General features: G+C 37.5%; 3 protein-coding genes across 4 annotated transcripts in view; 1 reads left to right on the top strand and 2 right to left on the bottom strand.

The window, feature by feature from the left end:
- The window catches only part of LOC104713180 (ornithine carbamoyltransferase, chloroplastic-like), a gene marked incomplete in the record, with an annotated part of 8,482 nt that extends 7,790 nt beyond the window's left edge, over positions 1 to 692 (top strand). Inside the window, 2 exon segments of the mRNA XM_019229467.1 lie at positions 4 to 279; positions 376 to 692. Of these exon segments, the coding sequence (XP_019085012.1) occupies positions 4 to 279; positions 376 to 558 (459 nt within the window).
- Positions 938 to 6,514, bottom strand: LOC104713179 (auxilin-like protein 1). 2 transcript variants are annotated; one of them, XM_010430245.2, is made up of 8 exons: positions 5,935 to 6,514; positions 2,276 to 5,774; positions 2,136 to 2,184; positions 1,984 to 2,051; positions 1,836 to 1,901; positions 1,647 to 1,736; positions 1,380 to 1,556; positions 938 to 1,276 (listed from the first exon to the last, which is right to left on the bottom strand). In XM_010430245.2, the coding sequence occupies exons 1-8, from the start codon at positions 6,309 to 6,311 to the stop codon at positions 1,241 to 1,243; spliced, it is 4,362 nt and encodes a 1,453-aa protein (XP_010428547.1). In that variant the 5' UTR covers positions 6,312 to 6,514; the 3' UTR covers positions 938 to 1,240. The 2 variants fall into 2 exon arrangements, with proteins under 2 accessions (XP_010428547.1, XP_010428546.1); XM_010430244.2 differs by having other exon boundaries at positions 2,136 to 2,187; positions 5,935 to 6,397.
- Positions 9,658 to 11,332, bottom strand: LOC104713178 (isoflavone reductase homolog P3). Its single transcript, XM_010430243.1, has 5 exons — positions 11,097 to 11,332; positions 10,880 to 11,014; positions 10,455 to 10,740; positions 10,156 to 10,359; positions 9,658 to 10,033 (listed from the first exon to the last, which is right to left on the bottom strand). The coding sequence occupies exons 1-5, from the start codon at positions 11,280 to 11,282 to the stop codon at positions 9,876 to 9,878; spliced, it is 969 nt and encodes a 322-aa protein (XP_010428545.1). The 5' UTR covers positions 11,283 to 11,332; the 3' UTR covers positions 9,658 to 9,875.

The following is an 11,967-nucleotide window of genomic DNA, read 5'->3' as shown; positions in this document are numbered from 1 at the left end:
CAGGTTGTGTATGTTGGAGATGGGAACAATATGGTACACTCATGGTTGGAATTGGCATCCGTTATTCCTTTTCATTTTGTCTGCGCTTGCCCAAAAGGGTTTGAACCAGACAAAGAAAGAGTTTTGAAGGCACAACAAGCTGGATTAAGTAAGATAGAGATCACCAATGATCCTAAAGAAGCTGTCATAGGAGCTGATGTTGTGTACTCAGACGTATGGGCCAGTATGGGGCAAAAGGATGAAGCCGAATCTCGCCGTAAAGCATTCCAGGGATTCCAGGTAACATATAAGTCATATCTGGCTTACTTTTGGTAAAATGTTTGGTCGCTTAGTAAAGTAAACTGATTCACGCTTACATGTTATGTTCAATTGCAGGTGGATGAAGCTCTAATGAAGTTAGCTGGACAGAAAGCCTATTTCATGCATTGTTTACCTGCAGAAAGAGGAGTCGAGGTGACCAATGGAGTCGTGGAGGCTCCTTATTCCATTGTCTTCCCACAGGCAGAGAATCGCATGCATGCCCAAAATGCTATAATGCTTCATTTGCTCGGCTTTTAAAACCCCCTGTTATCTTAGTTCTCTCATGCGGCTTGTTGGTGTACCACATTGACTTAATAATGTACTACTTATTAACTTGATGAATAATATTGTGGCTTATTTAGCTGAGAATATGAATAAGCCTATTTTTATCATTGTACGGCAGTTTCTTCAATTTCTTTTTCCTAATGGTGTTGGCTTAGCTCATTAGCTGTCCCAAATCAATCAAATGAATCAAGTCAGTGATTTGATCAATGATGAGAGAGAGAGAGAGAATGTCTTTGGTGAGTAGGTAAGTCCTACATTACATTATTAGTTACGTCATTCTCTTGGGAGGATGTCTATATAACATGAGACAAGGTTGTGTTGAAACTTGAAAGTAGAGAAAGATCTTAATGGTGGAGCTTAGTGGAGTCATTCCGACAATAGATTTTGGAAGAGGCTTCTGATAAGATTTTGAATCGGAAAATCCGTGAAGCGGGTGAGAGATGGTTTTTACATGAATGAGCTTCTTTTATATATAATGACCCATGGATGTAAATATTTATAACTGGTTATTACATCTCTAGATCTGTCTTCATCCCATACCATAGCAGCTTATCCTGTACTTTTTTTAACTTAGGTTCGGGCTGATTGGTTCTGATTTGCAGGGTGACTTCTGATAATAGGGTAAAGGAAGATCCAAAGTTTCACACCATCTTACTTATCGTTCGTCTGCACCAAATTTGTTCCATGCTTCCTGTAGGATCAGAAAGAAGCTGGTTAGAGACTGATTTGCAGATGGAGGTAACTCAATCAAGTGGAGTTGATTTTATATTGATAGGTTAGAGAGAGAGAGAAACCTTGAGAAGGTCAAAAACTTTCTCGCAAATGTACATCTGCTGTGTAGATGCGCCACGTTGTTGAAGCTTGTCAGGATGAACGTAAAGAGTTGCCTTTCGGTAGGCTTTTCTCACGGAAGCACTTAAAACAAGATCAGTGAGAGGAATCGGTTTCCATCCACTCTCTGCTCCAAGTATCTGCAAACCACAGAACAATCGATTAAGACTGATCATCTAATCCGTTAGACAGAGTTAAGAGCTATTGTACAAATGGAGAAAACAAATTACATATTGGAGTGTTGAGAGCAACGCCCGCAAGTTGTTTTCCTTTCCACTCGACCACCGTTTGACATCAGCATCAAGACCTTCCGCAAGTTTCTGCAATTTCAACCCGAGAAGAAGAAGGCTTAATACAACCAGCAAATTCAAAGATGACATTTAAAAAAAAAAAAAAAATCTGATCATATATGTGATTACATTTCTCTCTGCCTGCTCTTTCTGGACTTTAAGATCACGAAGTTTCTTCTCTGCAAGAGCCTCTGCCTGGAATGATGACAGCACAGAAACATGTTCTAAGCAGAGATAAGAGGATTATAAGAGACAGATGAACAGCTGGTGTACATACCGCGCGATCAGATGTTCTCTGGTGTCTCTCAGATCTAGCTTTACTTCTCTGGATTGGCTCACCTTTGGCTTCATCACGCAAATCAAATGAACAAGTCAGTATATTGGTCAAACATCTTGGAAACGACTATATATATATACACAGAGACATACCAGTCTGGTTCGAAGAATTGGAAGGACCTGAACTTTTGTTCTCTGTACCCTGCTAAAGAATTTCACAAATCAAAATATTACATGAGAGCTATGAATGATAAGTTGAAAGAAGAATAAGAAAATAGGTGTCAAAAACTCACAGAAGATGAGGAGCCTCGTCTTTCACCAGAAGAGCCTAATGACTTGCTGCCGCCATAACATTTTGTTTGAGAAGAAGCAGCCTTTCCAGACAATGCTTTTTCCAGTGCACGTTCTCTGGCCTCAGAGAGTGCTCTTTCTACAGCAGCACGCTCAGATCTGAGTTTAGCTTGCATTGTAGCCTTCTCAGCTGATGACAACTTATCATTTGCCTCAACAGAAGCCTTCTCTGATCTCCTTGGAACCTCAGAAGTCCCTTTACGGTGGGCTCCTGCCTTTGCTTTCTCTATTGCAGCTTTTCCTGCTCTTTCCTTAGCATCAGCAAACGCCCTTTCGCGGGCTTCACGAATAGCTCTTTCTACCATAACTCTCTCTTTCTCTCTTTCTCTTTCCTTCTCTCTTTCCTTCTCTTTCTCTCTTGTTTCATCTTTCTTTTTCAGATGTTCCTCAACCAGCTCTGCTTCGTTCTGTGAAGCATCAGAAGCAGCATCTCCCCCTTTTTCTATAGATGATCGACAACTCTCCTCTCCCTCATTTTCTTTCGTATTTCTATCTGTTGATGTGAAAGTATTTTTGTCTCCGTTGGGCAAACAACAGGAAGACTCAGCTGCCTCCACATTGCTTCTATCTGTTTCATTCTCTTGATACTCAAACCGGTGCTCTTGTTCAGTCTTATCTTCATCATTCTCTAGGCCAAAACTTGTTTTCATGTCATCATTTTCTTCTTTGGTTTCCTCCATTTCGTCAGGCTTACATTCTGCCTGACTTACTACTCCATCCTGCATTGATCTGTCATCATCCTCTGCAACACTCCAACCACTTCGTATTGAATCAGAATCTATGTCTTCAACGTGTTCTTCTGTGCTGCTGACAGCACTGGCTTTTTCAGGGAATTGATCACTGAGATCTTGCTCAACGCCAACCTCCTCAATGTATGAATCCCCTTGTCTCATTTCAAAAGATGACCTGCTGGTGTCAGTATCTACACTACCATCGATCTTAGTTTCTTCTGCTAGTTCATGCGTTTCCTCAAATTTCTCCCCAGATATATTTGAGTCTGTTTTACTGCAATCATCATATTCATGCATTTCAGCACGAGAATCTGCATGCTCCTTTATCTCATCAAGTTCAGCAAGTCGTTGAGCCCAGCCAGCTTCTTCAGATAATTCGTGTGCATCTTCCCCTTCTTGGTCGCTAGCCATTCTATTGGCCTCTAGCTCTTCTCCTATCAGTTCACGGACCAAAGACGTTTTACCTTGCAGCTCTACCTTACCATATGTTTCTTGCGTCGACTCTTCATTTTCTCTGGTATGTGCATAGGCTTCATAATCCTTTCTTACTGTCTCCACCTCATCCTGTTCATATCTATCTGTGCCAGTCATCTGGCAGTAAGAAGTCTCTGCAGTTTCGTTTCCGTTCTCATCTCCAGCTTTGTGATGGATATCAAGATGGTCCTTTTCTGATTCCACTAAGCAGTAAGTTTCATCTTCTCCCTTAATATCTGCTGGCTGAAACATCTGCCTAAACATTTGTTTAAGAACGGTCCAATTTTCTTGTAATCCTGAATCATTAGCTTGTCCAGATGTACTTTCTGTTTCCTCGCTAGCATCATGAATCCATACACCCTCCTCACGGAAGGATATTTCTGTGGTTTCATTCTCCAGACCTCCTAGCCACAAGGGCCTGTTGTTTTCCTTCGGGGCCTTGATCATATTATAGACGTCTTCAGAGGTCTTCCAAACTCCTCTTCGCCTGGGAACCTTGTGCATTGTCTCTTGCACCTCATCTGTGTTTCCTGGCTCAGAAATATGTTCTCTGTTAAAAGACACCATAGTTCCAACACTATCATCGGACTGCGTTTTACTGAAAATATGATCAGGTGTTGGGATCTCTTCCACTTCCTTCACATATGTTTTGGTATCATCAGTACCAACAAAAATCTCAAGTGGCTCAAAGATTCTCTCCTTCTCACCTTCCTGATCTAGAACAGTGTAAGTTGGGTCAGGATTTTCATGCAAATCTTCTACGCCCCACTTAGATCCACCTTCAGACTCACAAGCACTTTTAACTTGCGTTCCAATTTCTACCTCCATAGTCTGAGAAGTCCCTTCTGTGAAAGCACAGATTGTAGATTCAGACTTCTCTTCAATATTAGTTTCGGTCTTACTCTCAGGTTGTTGCGGGGTCTCTTCCACTTCCCTTGAATATGTTTCCATGACTGGAATACCAGCTAGCATCTCTTGTGAGTTATTTTCCTCACCTTGAACCATTTGAGCGAGGGTAGAACTATCCTCCTCAGTAACCTTTTGCTCATCCTTTTGTGAAACCTTGCTCCCCGTGAAGGTGAAGGCCTCTACAACACACTTTATTTTACTGCCAAGCTGTCCAAATGTATAGAAGGGATTCTCAGTCAGTGGTTGCACCTCTTGTTTCGTATCAGTTTCAGGTTTGGCTGGTGCAAAGTTTTCTGGCTCCTGCTGCTTACCGTTCATAACTGATTTGAATATCTCTCCAGGTGATACCCAGTGTTTGCGACCTCTTCTTGCTTGTTCCTCTTCTAGCTTAACCACATTGTGTTCTTCTAACTCTTCCAGCTTATGGTCTGAAGTTGATTTTAAAAGTCCTTCAGGAACTTCCCACAGCTTCCGTGCTCTTTTTGCATGCTGATCCCCCTCATTTGAAAATGATTGTTCAGATGAGTTCCCCGTCTCACCAAGAATCTGAGAATTGTTGTCTCTGCTTTCCTCTGTAATTTCTTCAACTTCTTTGTCCCCTTTAATCTCGATTTTAGGGTCATCACAAGATTTCGGTTTTGCACAACTGCGAAAGCCTGACTTATTCCTTCCCATCATTTGTTTTGCAATATTCATTCTTACTTGTGCCTCTTCTATAGCCTTCTTCAATGCTGCAGAAGACTCAGCGGCAGGCGAATTTGCATCTGTTTCAGCATCAAAGTATGGAGGTGAACTTGGAGGATCATCAGCATCTTCAGTTTGTAACCTTTTCGAAACCCCAGAGTAAGAACCCAAAAATCTTTCAGAAGATCCATTTTCACCATTCAATGAATGCTGCAAGCTTGAAACTGGTTTCACATCCGGATGTTCACCATTAGAATCGGTCTTGCACGTTAACTTATCACGCGTACTACATCCATTCCGAGCAAAGACGTTCTCGAAATCAACCTCAGTTTTAGAACCCCGCTTTCTAGAAACCTTGACTTCCTCACAACTCTCATTACATGTCTTCTTACTCTCAACTAGTGGAATAATAATAGGTGGTTTACTTTCAATCTTCTGCAACGGACTCGTACTCTCAACCTGCAGTTTAGTAAGCACCTGAGCCTCCTGAGTAACATTAGTAGTAGTCCTATCCTCATTGCGCGAGACCGCCTGGTGATTTGGTATATCAGAGTGCTTCATCCTAACCATTTCAGGTGAATTTTTCCCCTCGTTGCAAACAGGAACAACAACATCAGAAGCGTTTCCACTTTTCCTACGATTCCTACACATTGGCCAAAAAAAAAAAAGTTCTCACCAACAGAGATCTAACATCAAAGTGTTCCTCTATTCAATTCAACATGTCTCCAGCAAAAACCTCAAATCACACAATCATATAGCCTTTTAAAAAAATTGAAGAACCCTAAATATATTGAAAATTTTACCTTCTCTTATTGTCAGTAACGGCGGTTTTGTAACCGGAGTTGATGATCACTTCCTTGGGAGTAAGAGAGAAATCGCAACCACCAAAGCCAACACCACCACCAAAGACGGAAGAGTAATCGAGCTTAGAACTGCGAACATCGACCTTAACTTTACCAAGGTTGAGCTCCGGTACATCCAGAAACGGAATCGAAGAGGTAGAAGGACCCGAAGCTCTGAAAATCTCGCCGTAATCAACAAGAGGAGATTTCAAATTAGACGGAGAAGCAAAAACGCCGTCGTATGCAGCATTTGCACTAAAGCTAAGGCTGCTATGGCTACGATTATTAATCTTCCTGGAGAAAGTAGTAGCAGTAGCCGGAGGCTTGTCATACTCCATTTTATTTTGCGAAGAAGAGATGGAGAAAAAGGCTTTGTTAGGGTTTTGTATTGTTCGTCTTCTTCGTTGTTTATGATTTCTTATTCTCTAATCTCTTCCTAATTTGTCCTTCTCTCTGGTTTTTTGCAGACGAAAAAATCTGCAGAGCTTTAAGAGAGAGAAGAGAAGAGTGTGAGAGAGAGAGAGAGAGAGAGAGAGAGAGAGAGAGAGAGAGCTATGAGCTGTTTATTTTTTTATGCCGAGTTATTTGGGTTTTTTTTTTAGAAACAAATTATACTATTAACTAATTCGAAAAAGCGCGTGAGCAATAATAATAATAATAATAACTGTCTGTAATTAAATAATTTAAGAAACTACTAATCGCGAGATTAATTTTGCATTGGTAGTACTACTATAGACTATAGAGTATATAAAAGCAAAATTAACGTTAATGTGTGTTGGTCAAATCTCTTTCATTTTTATGCTCTTTGTCTTTTTTAGATTATTTATTGATGATACTTTAAGCATAGACCCTATAGTTTGTTTTCTAGTTCTTTNTTTTTTTTTTTTTTTTTTTTTTTGTCTTGGTGTGATTATTTTATTTAGTGAAGTGTATAAAGGAGTAAGATAAATTGTGTTGTCAAAATCAAAAGTATTTAACACGCCAATCTCCTTCGTCTTATTTAGTTCATGTACCTTAAAAATTGTATAAACGTTTGTTGACAAACAAAAAATGTATAAAATGCCTTTTTGACAAATTAAAAGAAAAAGAAAAATGTCTAATTGCGTTCTTAAACACATGGGACTTGGCCGATTACAAAAATATTCAAATGGCTCGACTTTTTTTTTTTTTTTACTATTTTATTGCTTTATCAAAAAAATTTAAATTATATTTTTCCGAAAGACAGTTATATCCAAGCTGTTATCAACAGTGTATAAAGGACGATGAAATAATGTAAGGGTATCTTCGGAATTTTGATTAGCAATAGTAAAAAGCTATGATTCTCTCTCGACTTGTCTGGGCGACCGTTATGCATTATTATGCCTCTTGTCAAAATTTTCACCATTTTTATTTTTTAAACTTTCAAACCTAAAAATAATGTCGTTTATATATAAATAAACTCAGACAAATGTAAAACCCANAAAAAAAAAAAAAAAAAAAAAAAATCTAAGTGTCATAGATGCGAATATGTTAATAATTCAAACTTTGGAAACCGGTTTGAGCCATGAGCTATATCGAATAAAAAACCTTTTTTTTTTTATTTGAAGGATCAATCACTAATTATAAACTACATAATTGTAGTTCGAAGTCGTTTGTGATTACGTATTGATAAACTACTGTTTCGGTTCTTGAAATGAACCTTCACGATTGTAATTAAACCCAACACAGTTTCCGTGAGTTTAGTTTGATGATTCATTCATACGATGTTTTCATCATCAATTTGGTTTTATACATATATAGTAACCATGCAAGAAGAAAATAACAAGAGAATTAAGGGGTGGATAACAAGTGGCGCGCGCGTTACAAAAGTGTATGTTAAGCAGTTGTATATGTCTTTATCTCGAATGATAGATCACATGATTTTTTGATACAAGACATGGATTCTTGTCACAACAATTTCCCACATATCTTTTGTTTATACTCAAATTTTTTTTTATAGCAAAAACGAAAACAAAACCAAACAGTATATTGGTCATATGACTCATAATTCATGATTTTAATTTTAGCTTCTTCCCTTGGTGGTTTTTGGGATGTGGTCCAAAACTTTAGATGAATATATATATTTGAATTATATAGCTTACTGTATTTGAATTGAATGAATACAATAATAACATATGTATTTATATGCACACGTTTGGTAGAAATGTAATGATTCACAGCATTGTAGTTGCTGGCAATCACCAAGAGCCAGAGAAGTCATGCATTTTCCGACAAAATCCATATGTTAGTATATTACTACTATCAAAATAGTATGAACCCCCAAAATATAAAATACTACTAGTAAGGAAACATAAGTCACAGATCGAATAAAAACCAAAAACGCTTTGTCATTTCCAAGATCGTTCCTGATATCACCGCTCTGAGTTTTTTAAACATTAGAAAATCCTATTGAACCTTATATGTTTATTTTCTTGTTCCCTTGATAAAATATAGAGCGCAAAATAAAAGTTAGATTGTATACCTTAAAAAATCATCGACGACCAACAAAGAAATAAACTTTAAAAAAACATCAAAGAGACACTTTGTATATATATTAATGGTCCACAAGTTAGATGAAATAAAGTATTTAGTGATCGAACACTGATAACTGATCACCTAATGATACTATTATAGCTTATAAGTGGTAGTGACAGATATAGTTGTTGGTAATGCCTTTCTCTAAACCATGCATGATTTGTATTATAATTAGGACTCTGAAAATGACATCGTAACATGGAAAAAAAAAAGGTAATAAGATTCATGTGTATGATGTTGACCGTTTTGCTCATATATAAGTACAATTTCTAACACTTAAAATCCTCAAACGCCTAATTTTATGTTCAAAGAAAAGTCATGAAATGTAAGTATATCGGAAAGCCAAAATCAAACTAATACAAGTAAAACACTCACATTGTATCTTTACAATTCAGAGAGCATATTGACAATTCCACACAAGAAAATGTAACAAAAACTCAATAAATATAGTGGTAAGATTCTGCCCCTAAATGGGTTGTCCACATACTCTTTGATGAGTTTCGCTTAAGACAACTAAGAGTTGGCGACACACAAAAAAAATGATGGTAAGCTTTTGGGCAATTGAGATCTAACTATACAAATCTAGGTTCAGTTACTTTTATAGCTTTATAGAAGAAGAAGAAAAAAGTAAATCGATGGCTAGCCATACGATCGAGAATCTAATTATGTCAGTCAATGCACAAAAAAATGGAGCCCACGATACATACACATACTAGTGTCATTATTTTCGTCCCTTTGTAATAAATAAAATGTATTTCATGCTTTTTGATAGACCATGGCATCATGGAAACCTAATCTAACATGGCCTTTACAAGGTTTTATAAGCTTTAAAGTGGTTTCAGTTGCCTTTTTTTTTTTTTTTTGGCCAAAAGTAGTCTATGAGAGAATCTCTTAGCCATATGCTTTGCATATTCACGACCCAACCACATGCTTGCCTACTTCTGTATTCATTTATTTTTACTAGATAAAAATCACACATTGTCTCGGGCCCAGTAAGGACCCAAATTGAAAATCTCTAACTCACAAAGAAGGTTATAGCATAAGTTTAACGTTGTCGTATGATTTTAAACAATTCTGACTCTGAAACTCTTGATTTTTATATCATACTAATGGATGAAAGGATTTGTGGATTTCAAACAAGGTTGATGAATTGTACATTATTCAATTTTGAGTACAACATTTGCTTGGTTTCACAGAACTTTACATTTGGCTTTATTTAATCTCACGCGCACACTCACACACACACATTCTTAAACTATACACTACAAGAATCATTCATTCATTATTATCGTTACAACTATGTTACTTGCGTAATCGTAGCGGTGATTCAGTGCTTTTATGAAATCTTCTCAAGTGAATTGATTGAGATACTCATCGACAGTGGTGTACTTGACATCAGGGTAAAGCTCAGTGGCTTCCACACCGAACAAAGTATCTTTGGTGAAACTGGTCTGATCTCCCTTCACAAACACCGCGTGGTTTATCGACTTAAAAACATCGACGGGAACTGGAGATTACACACACACACACACACACACACACAAAAGAAAAAAAGGAAAAAATATCTTTTCATTCAGAAAATGGAAAAAAGTGATCAATTAAAAAACATAAGGATTTTGATTTCTATACCTTGGATGCTTTTAAGGATTTCTTCTTCGGATATGTGTGTCTTCTCAAGAGACTTGCCAATCTTTTTCTCCCACAAGGTTACCATTTCATTCATTGATAAAGTGTTCCTAGGTGATTTAATGTAAAGGGTCTTGTTCAGAGTCCTTGGATCATCCACTGTCCTGATTGTGTAAGCAGCAGTATCTTCCTCTTTGTTTATCACAACTGCAAAAACAATCTAAAACTTAGTTATATAATAAATCTTTTTTTTTTTTTTGGTTGAAAAATTCTACTTTCTATTACATTAAAAATTTCTCAACCTTTGGCATTTCCATCGCCTAAAATAGTAACTTTGTCTATCGGAGGAACATTTCCGTCGCCAAAAATGATGACTTTGTCTCTAGTAGGAGAAATTAGACCAGGCTCGAACTGAGCTAACGTACGCAAGTATAAACCGGCACAGCAATCGCTAACAACGTAAGTGTATGGTATTCCTTCAGCCTCTATGGCTTTCCTAATCTGTAACTTCCTTGCAAAAAATGATCTTGCCGGCTCAACCGCACTTGTCCTCTCCACGTCTGTCCCGAATTCAGCCGGCAAGAATCTCTGAAAACAACAATTACAAATCTTGTAGAACACTACGAGCAATGTGCTATATGATTTTTCTCATAACTATACATTTTAATTAGATCATATGCTAATAAGATTTCCATTTATAAGTAATGAGTTTGGAACAAATTAATACCTTGACGTTACCGGCTTCTTTAATGGCGGAAATGATCTTGGTTTGATCCAAGACTTGCTTGTGCCCGATGGTTGATATCACCACATCGACCTGTTTGATGGCCTTCACTAAGCTTTCATGATCATTCAACTCTCCCTGACCAAGTTAGATAACTAATTAAGGTTATGGTTATGTATTTGTATGTAACACATGTTAGAGAATGATAGTTCATGCATACGTGTAGTATTGTGACGCCGAGATCTTTGAAGCACTGGACGGTTTTGCCCTTGACAGGATCGGAGAGAGACGCTTCTCGGACAAGAGCGAACGTTGGGTTACCGGCTTTAGCGCTAGCTTCAACGATGAATTCTCCCATGTAACCAGTCCCTCCGATCACCAGAATCTTGCTTTTCTCCGTAGCCATGTTTCAAACGTGGTAGTGACTAATGAGTGCGTCTTATTTGAATAATGATGCTGTGGAATTTGCGTGAAGCACTTTGGCGTTGACACAGGACCATTTATGGACACTATTTAGTGGGTCGACTACGACAATACCCTCACCCAGCACCATTTGTTTTTCGATTACGACTCCCGACTTTACAAAAACAACGAATGTCGTCTTTAAAATCCTAAACCTATATATGTCTAATAAAAAATAATATCTCTTTCTTTGTCCCAACATCTTACGTTAGTCCCATCCATTTCTTCCACATCCTACGACTCCCTTCCTCACAATCTCACCAGAAGAACATAATGGGAAAAAAACATAGCGGGACAAAAGAACATAGTGGGAAAATATATAGTACTTCCGTAGTTTTGCGGTTTTAGACCAAAACTAATAATAATTTTGTAAAAAATTTTGATATTACGGGAAATAATAATGTCACAAATTTTACGGTGTTAGACGGAAAATGTAATCTGCCAACTTTTTTGATTTGTTTACCGAGAAATGTAATTCCACAGTTTTATTATTTTGGAGAAATTCGTAATTTTTTTTTTTGTTTTGAAGGCTAATGTTTTGCAAATTAGGTGAGATTATAAATTTTCAAAAACCGTGAATTATATATTTTTCTTTAACTGGAAAATTATGAACTTATTTTTTGTGAAAA

Source organism: Camelina sativa, chromosome 9 (assembly GCF_000633955.1).
Source record: "Camelina sativa cultivar DH55 chromosome 9, Cs, whole genome shotgun sequence".
Lineage (NCBI taxonomy): Eukaryota > Viridiplantae > Streptophyta > Magnoliopsida > Brassicales > Brassicaceae > Camelina > Camelina sativa.
Note: the sequence above shows the minus strand (reverse complement) of the source record. Positions and strands in the feature narration are given on the sequence as shown.